Below are 16,448 nucleotides of genomic sequence, written 5' to 3'. Positions count from 1 at the left end.
AAGTATGCCCCTGCAACTTCTAAACTGAAGTTTGCTAGTTTGAGACTTCGCGATGTTCCCAAATAATAAATGCCTATATCTTTTTCTTGGTGAAAATAATAGGTTAGCAGGTTAATTTTTAAGTAGAGATTCCAGAGATTGATGTGGAAAGTCATTATTTGCTGAGGAAATCTATTGATTGGTGATATTTAATAACCCGCGTCATTGTTTTGACATATTGATCTGTGTCATCATAATATGTTTTATTGAGTCTGGAATCTAATTTGATCCGAATCGTCTTAAGTACAACTTCTGAATAAAGTCCTTATAACGATCTTTGGCTACAATAATTCACATACGATAAGCTTTCCAAATACTCGCAAAAATTCGAGTAGAGAATGAAACTCGCTCAAATCGGATCGGTAGTAATCCTGCGAGTACAAATAAATAAAAAAGGAACAACAACTTCTTCTAAAAAAGTTCCCTTAAACTATTAAAATAGCCTATATACCCAATTATTTGCAAGAGAAGGCGGTATCCCAATTTCGAATACCATTTTTTAGATAATTTTGTAGAAAAGATGCACAAATTCGGCAAATAATGAAAAGGTATATATAGGAGATCAACGAAATTTTAAAGAATGTCGGTGAATACAAATAAATCATGTAAATACCAACTATAGTGAAGTATCAATTTAAAGGGGTTACACAAACACGTGAACCCATACATTGGAAGTAGTATCCAATATGAACTTCAAATTCGAAAAGTGGTGAAAAGTGCGAATATTGATAGGTATATGAGGGTTGTACGAAGACGTGCATCTGTGGCAATTTTCTGCTATCCATTGCCAAGTCCAATTTTAAAATAATTCTGGTGAATACACCAAAATGGTGATAGATGAATTACATGTCCGACTGGAGGTTTTGAGGGTTTTAAGGAAACTTTAATCAAAAATGGGAATGGTCTCCTGTTGATTGCCTTTAAGATGTATTTTCTTTAAAGCCTTAATAATTCTTTATTCTATAGATGAACTTTAACGTCTTCTATATAAGTAAAGCCATTGAGGCATATAGGTATGTAATCCTCCTTTAATGCCTAGGAAAAATAAATACTTTTTTATACCCTACATCACATAGTGGCAAGGGTATTATGTCTTTGTGCATCTGTGTATAGACCCACAATTACTTTTGTGGATCTTCATTTTCTGAGTCGATTTGTGCATGTCCGTCTGCCGTCAATGAATTCTCTGAACAAAAATTACCCGATTGAGATAAAATTTTGCAAACAATATTTGTTTGGCCCAAGGACGAACCCTACAGCTAGATACAGCTTCCATATATCTTCAACCGATTTCGGGTTAATTGTGCACCATATGGCTAATATAAGTTCACATGACCTATATTTTGGTACATCCCACCGAATTCAATCTGGCAAATCAAATTTGAAGAAAATCGGTTCAGATATAGCTAGAGGTCCCATATATATGTTTCATCGGATTTGGGGTTTCAAGTCCCTCATATGCGTAATATGCACTTCCGAAGAATAATATTTGGTACCAGCTATCAGATACATCTCTGGAATAAGTGTATCAAATTTTGTCAAGATCTGTTCAGATTTGAATATAGTGTGATGAGAGACACTCTATAGAAAAATCTGCCTGCTGTTTTTTTAGCCGGCGCTTAAAAACGCCACTGGCCAATAGTGGATTTATCTGTTTTTGCTGGCACTTAACAGTGCCAAAGCAATTTCCTTTTAGAGCACTTTAGAGTGCTCAAATAAAAGATTTGAAGTTTTCTTTGTGTCGACAGATCGGCAGATAAAACTTGATTAATTTTTATTACAAAAATAAATAACGGGATTTTACTTATTTTCTATTATCTTATAAACTATTGTCCTTAATTGTAAACAACAAAACAAATGCTAAATTACAGCTGATTTAATATATGGTTCAACAGCTGATGTATCATGTGATATTTTGGGATCTCTAGGTGCGCGTATCGATAACAGTCGATTACACTACAATAGCTCCCATATATATCTTTAACCGATTTCGGGTAAATTGTGCACCAAATAGCCTATATCAGTCCAAATGACCTGAATTTTGGCATATCCGACCGTATTCAGCATAGAACCAAGTACATTAAATTTGATGCAAATCGGTTCAGATATAGCTATAGCTTCCATATGTATGTTTCACTTGATTTGGTGTTAATCAACCGATTTCGGGTTAATTGTGAACCAAATGGCTAATATCGGACCAAAAATCCTGAATTTTGGTACATTCCACAGAATTCAGTCTAAAAGAAAGTATATCGAATTCGGAGAAAATCTGTTCAGTTATAGCTATAGTTCCTATGTATATGTTTTATCCGATTTAAACACCAGATACCAAAAGTCCCTCAAATTCGTTATATGTATTTAACAACAATTATATTTGGTCCCTGATATCTTATAAAGCTCGGAAATACTTTTGCTTCTTGAAATAAATTCTTTTCTTACTGGAGCAGTACTACATATGCATAGTGACTTTTCCTTACTGGTTTTCACTGACGAAGTTAATTAAATGATTATGTCCACCTCACTCTTTGTCAACACATTGATTGAGTTCTTCAAAAAAAAAAAAAATTAAAGCAACTTGGGATGGACACATATGGATGTATTTTTTATTCCTCAGGAGATTTGTGTATCATTATCTACAAGAAACCAGTAAAGAAAGTCCTAAAGTCGGGCGGGGCCGATTTTATGATACCCTACACCACTTTGCTAATTTAGTTGAGCTCCACTTAATAATTAAAAGTTTTTATGGAAGAATTCAATCATACACGCTATGATTATAATTATAATTTAAAATTCAAAGGACTAAATATGCCGAAGCATTTGTATCTTTTAAATTCGGACTTGTATTGCTCATTTGGTGCGAAATTAATTTGAAATCGGATAAAAATATATATGGGACCTATATCCAAATCTGAACCGATCTCGATAAAATTTGGCAAAGATATTTCTGAGCTGTATTTGATATATTTCCCTGAATATCGTTGTTACGGAGTGCATATTACGGCTGTGGGTAACAAATACAATAAATCGGATGAACAATATATATGGGAGCTATAACTATATCTGAACCGATCTTCACCAAATTTGGCATACTACCTTCTATACTAAATTCGGTCGTATGTGCCAAATTCCATTCTATTTGGACAAATATTAGACTTTTGGTGCACAATAAATGGTAAATCGGACGAAGTTATATATGGGAGCTATGTCCAAATCTGAACCGATCTTGATAAAATTTGATAAAATGATCTTGATAAATGATAAAATTCCATACTTATAAAAGGCAAATCGGACGAAGATATATATGGGAGCTATATCTAAATTTTTACCGATTATCTCCAATTTCAATAGGGTTCGTCCTTGGGCCAAACAAATATTGTTTGCAAAATTTCATCTCAATCGGATAATAAATGCGACCTGTATTTTGTTCACAAGAATACATGGACAGACGGACGGACGGACAGACGGACTGACATGCATAAATCAACTCAGAATGTGATTCTATGCAGATCATCAAAAGGAACTAAGGGTCTATCTCGTTTCCTTATGCCTGTTACAAACAAATGCACAAAGACATAATACCCTGACCACCTTGTGGTGTAGGGTATAAAGAGTTAATTGAAATTATCCAACATTTCATCTCCTCTTTACATGATGATATTTTTATCAGCCTAAAAGTATGCCAATAATTTCTATAAAATTGCAATTTTCATTTTCTCTGTATATTCAAGTGTTTCATGTGATGATGTCGTTTTTATGACTTCCATAGAAATCTATGTTCACAAATGTCATTACCTTTGATTTCACATTTCTACTATGTACTACCACCACCACTACAACTACTAATACTACTGCAAATGCTACTTTTAATGGTGTACATGATAAAGTGTATCATTATCGATAATTTTCTTTATAATTGAATAACTAATATAAATGCAATGCTATCAAAAAAAAAAACGAACAAACATACAAATTGAATCATTTTTTCCATAGACACTTAGTGCACCGAAAATAAAAAACACTCATACACACCAAAAACACAAAGTGGCACTGCACGTAAACCAGTCATACATACATCAATCAATCAATCTATTCACCTAAAAAGCCAAAAACATTAACAAAAAAAAAGGAAAGGCAAAGCCAACGAGCTAACGAAGCCAAATGCCATCATAACTATCACACACACACTCACGAACATACATACCATACATATACAACGTTTTATTTTATTTTTGTTTTTTTTTTCTGGTATTTTTTTCGAATCATGTTTTGAATTACATCAAAATGTAGGGAAGATCGAAAAAAAGCAAACAACAACTTCAAATCTACTACTCATTTTTAGTTTTGTTTCTGTTGTAATTTGTTGGAAATCAATGGCTTTGCTTTGATGATGACTTCATTGCTGATACCCAAAAAAGGATTTTCAATATTTATTTGTTGTTGGTTATTTTTTCCAATTTGAAGTGTTATTATTTTTTATTGGATTTTGTTAGAAGCCATAAGAGTGGGTGTGTGTGTGTGCTCTAAACACACACACACACACATACACTCTTGCCATCTAATAAGTAGACTCCATCAAATGATGCCATTGCATTTGAGTCGAGTACGAGGCCATATTGGCAATCAACTACTACCAGCACCACGCACTCACTCAAAAGCCATATCGAAATATATTCTAGATCTAGCTCGACTTCAATTTCATTTCGTTTTTGAAATTGACTGACATTTGATGGACTATTTGTTGTTGTTTTCGTTTGTGTTTTTTTCGTTCCATATTTATTCATTTCATTTCGTTATGTCTATTTCGTTTTTGTGTGGACGAATTTTATTGCTTTTGAGTTTTGCATTGAAAACCATTTCATGCTTTAATTTTTTTTAATCACTTTGTAAAGCCTGATCCTAATGAACGTATAAACCATATATATATAAATAGTATACAATTCATAACATATCGTTATATAATATCAACAAAAACCAAAGCAAATAACAACAACAAAAAATCAACAAAAAAGAACCAAAAAAAATTAAAGCCAAAAATAAAATTAAACAAAAGAATTCAATATTCCTCTACATATTCATGATATCATAAGCCTTTTGTATATCAAATGCATTCGATGTATATTTGTATGTGTATGTGTGTAAATATTTCCCCATAAATACTTCCTCGAAAACAAAATACGATTTTAGAATTCTAGGCACAATAGGTGTGTGTGTGTGTACAATTACAGAGATGCTTTGTGATTTATTTATTTACGAACTGAATGATTTAAAAAAAAATAAAAAAAAAATAATGGAAAAATATTTATATTTTTGGAAACTTTATAAAATGACGGCTGAAAGTCCAACGATAACAGTGTCCACCTATTATTATTATTATTGTTATTATTATTATTATATTATTATTATTATTATTATTATTATTATTATTATTATTATTATTATTATTATTATTATTATTATTATTATTATTATTATTATTATTATTATTATTATTATTATTATTATTATTATTATTATTATTATTATTATTATTATTATTTAGAATTTAAATTGGAATTAAAATTATTTTATTATTAATTATTATTAATTATTATTTATTCTAAAATTATTAATTATTCTAAAATTCTTCTAAAACTAAGCCGATTTTCCGATTTTTTTTAACCCCATAAACACATTTCTGTGTGTCGAATATATGAAGACACTCGTAAAAATCCATAAAAAATATACAAAACGTAGAATCTCTCAGGATTTTTTTTTCGAATTCTGAGCGAGTTCATCTGAAAATTCCTTAAAAAAACTTTCCGATTTCAATGACGGCGTCTATACAAATTTTGCACCGAGTTCGGAATCAGAATCATAAATTTCACAAGAAATGCGGACAGAATTCGGAAAAATGCCATTGTAAAATGTTAGTTGATTGTGCAACACAAAACGGAAAAAAATCCATTAAGTTATGAAAGTGGCACTAAACATAGAAGACACGTGTATCGGCATCTTGAAAGTTAACGCCACAAAGTAAGCCAAGTAGAGGGACAAGATATATCCCCTTTAAATTTTTGGATTAAGATTCCATGGAATTTGTGTATAGTGCGTTTGGCAATATTTCAGATTACAAGTCGGAGATTATTGATAGAAAATCTTTACCTCCAAGCGAGCCGCCAAAGGTGTCTTTTTGGTTCATTTGGCAAAGATTGGTCAAAAACTCCTTTTAAACGGCATATTCCACAAAATTATTTGTCAAAAAATTCTACTTCTATTAATCCTAGAACTGATTTCTATTAATCCTAGAAGTGATCAAAAGTCTAAATCTTATCGGAATGCCATGAAATCATATACAGGGTGAGATAAAAAAAATTTAACAAAGTTAAATGCCATAATTTTTACACTTCTTTCTTAAATTTTATTGAATGAAAGCAAAACATGTCGGAAATAGCATCAAATTTTAGAATAAGTTTAGATTTGTTCGAAGTAGTCACCTATGACACGAATTATGGTCTTCAAACGGCCAATGAAATCGTCACACGCTGCCCGAATGTTGCGGTATTTTGGTCCATTCCTTTCGAAGCGCTTGCTTGAGATGATCGACACTTTCGTATTTTTTAGTGCCAACCTTGCTTTCCAAAATACTCCAGACACAATAGTTCAACGTATTGGTATCCGGAGATTTTGGGGGCCATTGTGCACTGGAAATGAAGCGAGGAACCTCATTTTGTAGCCATTCTTGGGTGCTGAGTGCGATGGTGCTGAGTCCTGTTGGAATGTCCAAGGTCTGCGGCCAAAATGTATCCGTGCCCGAGGCTTTAATACACCCTCTAGAATATTTTCGCGATAATATTCAGCATTTATTCTGATGCCACGGTCGATTAACAAGAGCGGAGAGTGACCATCGGCTGCTATGGCGTCCCATACCCTCAACCTTGCTGGCGCTGGAGTTCTGGTGGCTAACCGAAGATGCACATTTTCAGCTGACCTCTTTTCAAGTAAACACGATCATTTTGTTTGTTTACAAACTGCTGGACAAGAAATGTTTTCTCATCGGAGAAAACCAAATTCGGCTGTTCACCACTTTCGGAAAAGCGAAGCAACTCCTTACCTATTTTGAATCTATTTTCTTTCTGTGGCGGTGTAAGTTCTTGCACTTTTTAGATTTTCAATGGCTTTACTCCGAGCTCATTTCTCAATATTTGTCAATTGCTCACGAGCCATTTTTTCGGCTACAGCGAAACGGGTTTCGATCAAGTCGCTTCTTTACTTTTCGAACCATTTCTGCTGATGTTGCTGTTTTTTCCCCATCACTTCCTTGACGTCGAACTTCACTACCAGTAGCACGGTTACGAGCGATGGTATGAGACACAAAAGATTTATTCACATTTAAATGCTGGGGTGCTCTAACTAGAGCCACTTGTGGTTTTCCAGCCAAATATAAAAAAATCACCCCATCACGCTTGATTCCATCACGAATAATTTTTTTTCTCGAAAATTCTCACCAAAATGCTTTTATATGTTTGTAAACAATATAATGAGCTGTCACTGGAATAATTTTAACAGTTGTCGGACGAGTGTCTTAGAAATGATAGCAGTCTGAAGTTGGTTGCAGTTTTTTCATCTCTCGCTGTGTGTATGATAATCTATATAAGACTAAATATTTTTTTTAAATAAATTTGAAAAAAAAAAGAATTATTCAAAAAAAAAAGTCGGTAATGGTATACCCTACAACACTATAATTTTCGGTAAAGTTTCTATAGATCTGAAACTCTTTGGAATGAAATTGATTAAAGGAAAAACCTTCTAAATATAAATAACAAATATATATAATACTTTGAATCATGAGGTTTGTCATTATTATATTACAATGGGGTGACCCTTGCTCTGCATTTGTGCCACCTGTTGCGGGAATTCGAAAAAAAAAAATTACAATTAAAATTCAGTTTCAGATTCATATATATATTTAGCTATACTTCGATTTCAGACTGTATAAGTCTGCCTAATCAGCTTCAATGTAAAAGCCAGATGTGCCCCTTTTATGATCCTGGTGAAGGTGACTTTATTAATACAAATTACACCCCCTTCGTATTTTGCGACGGCCGTCCAAATTTGTATGTTTCTGTCCTCTCTTAAACTCTGAACCCATGAAAAGCAGAAAGAAATATATAATTTTTTGCAACATTTTAATCACTAAATATTTTGCGATAATCCCCCCTAACAAAAGGCTTCTATTTTGACCCTAACCTTCAATCCATACAAAATGTCGTAGGGCCGAACCATAATTGCGAGATTACAAAATAACATGGACAAACGGGCACACATACCTAGATTGACTCATATAATATCATGACTCTAGGACCAACATTTTGAGGTGTTACAAACTTTTTGGACCAATCGAACTTATATTCCCCAACACATGGTGTAATAGGGTATAGCAAAAAAAAATTGTACATGTCCTAGTTAGTAGGTTCCATGTTTTTCAATTAATTAAGAAAAAAATTATTTGACTTCTATTAGGTTACAATCTTCAAAATACGAGAAGATCGATTTATGCTATAAATGATAAATGCAGATATCTTCACCTTCATCCTTTTTATATTCAGATTATTTTTCACATTGCAAATATGTTTTCCAACTTCGATGGAAATTATGTATCCCCTCAAATTACCTACTTAATTAAATTACTACGGAAAGTTACTTATATTACAAGCGAAATTACACAGCTACTGCAATGCGAACCCCTGTATCGAGCTGAACCCTAATTCTCCACGCTATCAATTCCCCTTTACATTTTTGGAAATATTATCTCTCTATATGTCCATGTATATGTACGCATAATGTAAACTAGTTTTAGTTAATAAAAGTGTACTACTTCAACTACATATTACTCGAATGAAAGAAAAATGAAAGTTTGTTGGTAATGAAAGTGTGCGTGTGTGTGTGTATGTGTATGTATATATTTGTAGGACCAATGAATTGTAGCAATAATAACAATAACTAATATAATTAGCAAAACACAGATGTATGTATGTACGTACGTATAATGTATATTTAAGTAACATTTTCCATATGAATACATAAATATTAGGGTAAAACTTTGAACAAAAAGTTAAGGTGAAAAAGGAGAACATGCTCAGTGAGAACAAGTCAAAGAAGCCGAATGATGAAATAACGCAAATACATGAATCATGTATCCATAAGAATACGCAATTTAACATAAAAACAAAAATATTAATAATAATAGATATTTGATATATCAAAAATATTACGAAACCTATATAAGTGTTAAAATTTTCCTAAGTGAACAAATAAACCATAAAGTGATAAACACTGAAGGAAGGACCCATAGACTTTACAGAAGGTCCCACCAAGAAAGCATATATATAGACATGTGGAATGAATTAGGACATTTCGAAAATGTTCCATTAAAAATTAACCTTTTTCTATACCTTATCACCGTGCGACACTTAAACATGAGATCAGTTAAGAATTTTGGACATTTTGTTACAATCGACCAAAACAAAGCCCTCTTAAGTCAAAATTCATTGTCGATTTCGTTTTTGAAATATGTTACCTTTGGTTTTGACCGGTGATATTTGACTAAGTGCTAGGATCTGTCCTGTCCAAAACTCTAATTATCATGCAAAGTTCCGTTGTATTTAATTGTGACCTGTAGAGCGACTTTAAAATCAGATAAATTTACAGTTATTGGTCCATTTCAACCTGTCATTTCAAAATGTAATAAAAAAAATACTCAGTTTTTTGCTGGCATATTTTTATGCGATTTTTTAGATTTTATCCTTTTCTGCCAAGAGTCCATTCTGAATTTGTGATAATTATGAAAATCTCTCCAGCTTTTCTTGAGTTATAAGCGGTCTACATATAATTTATATAGTTTACTATATATGAGATATCTCGTATATTAGCATCAATGTAAAGGCTTTCCTAATTTTCGGAATATTCAATGACAATTCTCGTATTTTGTACATAAATGTTATAGTCAATTTTAGCCGCTAACTATTATTCGATGACCATTTGATTTGGTAGGGTTCTGCCCAGACCTGCCGAATTTCCGGCCGATTGGTCTATAATTGCGACGTGTGTCGCAACTGCAAAATCGGGAAATATGTCTGTTGTGGTTCATTTGAACCTTAAATATTATGAGACCATGTCCAAAAGCAATCGGTTTCTATTCTGACCGAAAACCCACTTCCATTTCATGAGGATCGTGTCATAATTGCGTCCTGTAGCGTGATTACAAGTTAAAAAGGAAAGATAGATGGAAGCACATAGCTAAATCGACCCAGCTCAGCTAGATAGGAAGATCAACATGCTACTTGGTGAGTTAAAATTTTTGGGTCAATTAAATCTTATAATATCTCCAACACCTAGTGTTTCAGGATATAATTAAGTATCTCAGAGAAGGCACAGGCCTAAATTATTAAACATATTCCAACCCGTTATATCCGCAGGTGTTTTTATGCAAAATATTATTGAAAACTTTTTTTAAATCGTAATTATTGACCTCATATGCCACAAGGTATATGATACCGATATGCAATCCATATGATAACTATAATTTAGCAAATCTATCAAAGGTAAATAATTAAAATACATAAATTACGCAAAATTATCATGTTAACAATTTTAAGACCTCGGTGTCTCCAATTTTAATTTTAATATCAAGTCATTAATGGCAATATCATTCAAGATTGGAGTTTCCCTTTCGTTTGTGGCCAAGGAATTAGAAAAACCATTTTTGCCACCTTTCAAGATCACATCTCCTTGTCGTATGATATTTTTCAGGATCTCCGTAGACTAAGACCTATCTGAGATCAACTACATTTTTTCGATCCAAGTATTCCTCTGTTATATGGTGAAATAAAAAGTGTCCAGGTTGGGCGCCTTCACCATACTTTTATCAAAAATTATAGGGAATTTAAAATTCTAAAAATGCCAAAATAGCATTAATTTGAACTATTTAAAGGATCTGACATCTTCATACCTATTTTTATTCACCAATTACTATTATACTTTCGTTCTTCTTGTACCCCCTCACTCTACCCAATACCATTGAGATTTTGGTCTTTTATTTTTTTATCGGCCCCTATGGGATCCAGTGATATGATAAGCTGAAAAGAAATAATTGAACGGGTTAAGAAAGTAATTCCACCGAACAGAAAAACAAATTTCCTGAGGCCCTTGACATGACATTTATCTACAAAAATCTCCTCAGGACTCCAAGCCTTAAATTTTAGGGGATATGTTATGAAAATTTTTTCCAAAGTAAAAATCATTCATTATTTTTTCCAATGAAAAAAATCGTCCTCAGAAGTCCCTGGAGATTTTTTAATCAATATAGAACTTCTTCGATATTCGCTCCATAAATGAACTTATACTTAGGATCTACTTGAAATCAATGTTAAATAATCTAGAAAAAATGATTCGTAGGTCAACTTTTGATTATTGGATTAATTAATAATTAAATTAATTTTAATGCAGAAAAGTCTAAAAATCGACTCTTGGCTACAGCAAAAAAAGTGAATAATGGAGCTACATAATCGACTATCAACTTTTATTAAAAAAATTGGTAAGCAAAGGCTATAGTCGTGCGCGGCAGACCATGTGATACCCAACAACACTACAATATGTTAGAAGCCCAAATATGTCCAAAAACATTTTGGAAGATTTCGTTTTGAAATTATGTCATAAAACCTTGCCGAGATTTCACTTTAACCTTTACCTTTAACATTTCCCCATTTTTACACACTTCGTCGTGTTGTTAGTTGTTGTGGTCCATTTGGCAGCTAATTCGCTGTCCTTAACTCTCTTCTCAGGCAAAATTCCGTGTCGATTGGTCTAAATTGTGTGATAAGGAAAATGTTTCTGTTTTTGGTTAATTTGAGCCCCTAAATATTTTTCAATGATCTCCAAATGCAAGAGGCCAGTCTGTATCTCCAAATTTAGACTCATGTATATGATTTGCTTGTTTGCGATATTTGGCTATATATGCCAACGAAATCGACATAAAAGTTCGTCTTATGTACATTTTGAACTTCGCCTGTTAGTTATTTTCAGCATTTCGGTAGATTGGAAATGTTGGTATTTATTTCACACAAAAGTAGTGGTCCATTCTACACGCTGTCCTAAACTCTAACTTCATGCGAGATTTCGTGTCCTTTTGTGACCTTTATAAAGGCTGCAAAATCAAGAACATTTTTAGTTGTTGGTCCATTTCAACCCCTAAATATATTGCGGATTCTTTGAAAACAATAGGCCTAGTCCTTCTGAGCCTAACCCTACCCTTGTGAAAATTTTCGTGAGGATCGGACGATAATTGCAATCTGTATATAATAACCCCAACCTGTGTTGTAAGGTGAAAAAGTATTACAAAATATACACTTCAATATTATAAGTCAAATTGAAAAAATAGCATGCGATAAAAAATATGAAAAAATAATAAAGAAATGTCACAAAATACTACAAAATCTATATTAACATCATTATTGGCATCTTTTTATGCGTTTTTATATATAGTTTTTTTTTTACTTATTTGGTTAATTGCTTGGCTTAAGGTCATTAAAAAACTATGTTTTTATTTTTGAATTTTTCCTTTTTTTTTATTCATCCAATATTTCGATTTCCTCCGGAAATCATCTTCAGGGATATTTTAAAAGTAAAAAGCTCGTCTATTGCGTGTCACTATCAAACTCAATAGACGAGCTTTTTACTTTAAAAATATCCCTGAAGATGATTTCCGGAGGAAATCGAAATATTGGATGAATAAAAAAAAAAAAGGAAAAATTCAAAAATAAAAACATAGTTTTTTAATGACCTTAAGCCAAGCAATTAACCAAATAAGTAAAATACATATAACAGGTCAACAATATACAACAACAAAGTTTTTTTATATTTAAAACTTTTATGCCAAGGGCATTCTGAATTGACAAAACTTGTCAAAATCTGTGCAGCCATTTTGAGATATAAACATTCTAGCTAACATCGACTTCCTTTGTATATATATACATTGTATATATTTCGATATATATCCGATATATTTACTAACGGCATCTACCTAACGGTCAGAACTGACCTGTTCGTCTATTCATAATTTCGCCGGGATTAAAAATATTCGCCGTTTAATGGAAAATTTGACTTTTGTTTAACACAAATGTTATGGTCTATATCACCCACTAAATATTACCCGATGGCCATCAAAGTTAGAAGGCTTCTGCCCAGCCCTAAGCCCCATTCTAACTTCTGCTTCGATTGGACTATAATTGCGTTCTGTAGAGCAACTGCAAAATCATGAAATTTTTCAGTTATTGGTCCATTTCAATTCCTAAATATTATGCGATCATCTCCAAAAGCAATAGGGTTCTTTCGTGAAGATCGGGCCATAATTGCGACCTGTAGAGTAATTACAAATTAACATAGACAGACGGACGGGCAGACATAGCTAGATCGACTCAGCTCGGCGAGATATGAAAATCCATATATACCTTCCTATGTGGGAAATCAATATTTCGAGGCGTTACATAATTTTTGGCCCAATCAAACTTATGATACCCGTAACATTTAGTGTTGTAGGGTATAAAAATTTAAAAATCTGAAGGTGAAAATTAAGGATCCAAAAATCTTTCTTTTTTTGGCTTCCAGATTAATGCGTAAGCTGTTTATACATGTGTTGCCAAAAAAGATAACAACTAAAAAGTCACTCTTTACGAGAGTAGATCAGCTAAATAAAACTACCTATCCATGAGGATAAGAGTCAAGACCTCTCTACATGATCTGAATATGCTACAGTGAATAAGAATACGAATCCTAAAGCTCATAAAATAGATGGAGAATAAGTTAATTGAGTTCCGTATAATGTAGCTAATCAACTAAAAATCATAATTCCATTTGGTACAGCAATAATTATTGTAGCTGGAGTAAAATAAGCTCCAGGTATCAACGTCTACCCCTACAGTAAATATATGATGAGCTCATGCAATAAATCCTAAAAGTCTAATTGCTAATATAGAATAAATTATTCCTAAATAGTCGAATGTTTCCATCTTTCCTGATTATTCTGATATGAAAATTGAAGATATGAATCTGCGAATGATGAATATATATACAATATTACTAACCCTGTTTCTCTTCGCAACATTCGCTTTTATGAACGTGCCTATGGCCGAATCTTTAAAAATAAATATAGATAATTTTTCTAAAATGTTCGTTTTGCTTCCATGAAATTTATGTTCTTCTATCCATACAATTTAATAGTTCGGGTATCCAATTCAAAATCAGAATCAGAATTCTCAAATATATAAAAATAATCTTTCTTAACTCCACAAATAAAATACAAATATACAAAAATAACTCATACACATATGAATAAACATCCAGAATGCATTTAACTTATAGCTTATAAGTGTAATTAGCTGAACAGAATAACTTAGAAAAACAACAACAAATACTTAAATTATTTCTCATTCCATATTTGCTATCTATCGCTGTCTAATATACCAAAAAAAAAAATCAACGTTAAGCTATAATGCCAGTCTATCTGTTCATAATCCCGCATATATTTACAATTTATATACATATGTATTTGTGTGTGAGTGAGTATGTATGTACCATACCAATCTAGCTACTCTTACCCGACCCCTCCGCTCCCACGATATTTATATAGACGATAATGTTAATGTGATTGTTATACATACATGTATATATATATATATATGCTGTATTTATATGTTTAGCATAAGGATGGCTAAATACTCCACCAAAATTAATTGTAGAAATAATTCGTTTACAGAGTTCAACATGGTAGCTTGCAGGATAACGGATGCCCGTAATATAGCAGCAAATAATCACCATCATCATCCGCAGCAGCAGCATCATCATCATCAACAACAGCAACAACAATCTCTATCACAGCAACAACAACAACATTCACAACATCCGCAACACCACCAACAACAACAACAGCAGCAGCATCATCATCTACAACAACAAATGCATAATCGTAATACGGGCTCGATTTCCGCTAGTCAAGTGCCTTTAAAAAAGTAAGTATATTTTTCCTCTTCCTCATTTGAATTGTCTTTCTCGCTTTATTTATATATCGCGCTCTCTTTCTTTCGTTGTGTGATGAATTCATTAATTTAATTTGTTTTTTTTTTTTTGTTAACCTCTTTTTTGTGTTGGTATTTGGTTTTAATTATTTTTGTTAAATATTTATTTAACTTTAAGTTTAATTATAGCATTTAAAGTTTTTGGGTTGAAACATTTTTTTCTGGAAAGAAAACATATTTTTTAAAAGCTTCGGGAGAGCTTTAAGAAAGGGGCTTTAGCTTTCTGTCCCAGTTGGTTTAAAAGCTTAGCTATTTAAAACAAATTTCTCCTTTTTTGAGGATAAAAATAGAAGAGTAGTAGAGGGTCGTTCGTAAACCAAATAATTTCAGTCCACCTTTAAAAAAAAATTCATTATATTTTACCTCTATCCCTTCAGGAGATCTTCTCTTTTGGGCGACCATAACAAAATCTTCCAGTAGGAAATATTTCTCCTAAAAAAAAAAAACAGCAAAAATGTTATGGAGCTCAATACTGTTAAAGTTCCTGTCGTTGGAAAACCTGAAAGTCTTCCATCATCAACTAAGGCCTTCTTTAGAGAAGACTCGCAGGAGCAATTCTTTTTATGGAACAGCAACAGAAAGTCATTTTCTTAGCAACAGATCAACAGTTGGCTTTATATCTATAGAATATCTGCAGGAGTTATTTTCCTATAGAAGGCCTCAGGGAATCTTCTTTCTTTGGAAAATGTATATAGGTATTCTTCTAAAGGAATACAAGCAGAGGTCTTCCACAGAAGTTCCGAGACGGTCTTTTTTATATTAGACCTGAAGAGAACTTCTTTTTTAGAAAACCTATATAGACCTCTCATCAAAAGAAGGCCTGCAGAGGTCATCTCTCTAGGTAATACCCACAGAATTCTTTTTAGAAAGGAGACCTGCTACAGATTTTCTCTAGAAGGAAGACCTAGAAGTAAAAAACGTCTACTGCCGGATTTCTTTAGAAAGAAGACCCCCTGCAATTTTTCTATGGAAAGAGGACCACCAGGAGAAAGAAATCATCCAGCTGGTCTTCTATGAATTAGAAGACCTCTTGCAGATCTTTCCTAGAAAATGACCTACTGCAAAATTTTCAATAGATAGAAGACTTCCAACAAATCTTCTATGTAACGAAAACTTCTTGCCGTTCTTCTATGAAAGAAAACTCCTGCAGGTCTTCTTTGGGAAGAAGTCCTCTTGGGGGTTTTCTCTAGAAAAATACCTCCTGCAGATTTTCTCTATGAAGAAGACCTCTTGCAGTTCCTATATAGAAAGAAGACTATGGAAAGAAGACCTCCGACAGGTCTTCTATGGAAAAAAGACCCT

The 16,448-nt window shown here is 32.7% G+C and overlaps 1 protein-coding gene across 3 annotated transcripts in view; it reads left to right on the top strand.

The window, feature by feature from the left end:
* LOC101901176 (protein turtle) overlaps positions 1–16,448 on the top strand; it is a 379,534-nt gene that overhangs the window by 343,946 nt on the left and 19,140 nt on the right. For all 3 annotated transcript variants that reach the window (XM_059124789.1, XM_059124788.1, XM_059124790.1), the window contains one exon: positions 14,828–15,080. In XM_059124789.1, coding sequence (XP_058980772.1) covers positions 14,828–15,080 — 253 coding nt within the window. The remainder of the gene's footprint in view (positions 1–14,827; positions 15,081–16,448) is intronic.

This window comes from Musca domestica, unplaced genomic scaffold (genome assembly GCF_030504385.1).
Source record: "Musca domestica strain aabys unplaced genomic scaffold, Musca_domestica.polishedcontigs.V.1.1 3, whole genome shotgun sequence".
In the NCBI taxonomy this organism is placed as follows: domain Eukaryota; kingdom Metazoa; phylum Arthropoda; class Insecta; order Diptera; family Muscidae; genus Musca; species Musca domestica.
The sequence above is the reverse complement of the archived record's forward strand: the minus strand, read 5'-3'. Positions and strand labels throughout refer to the sequence as shown.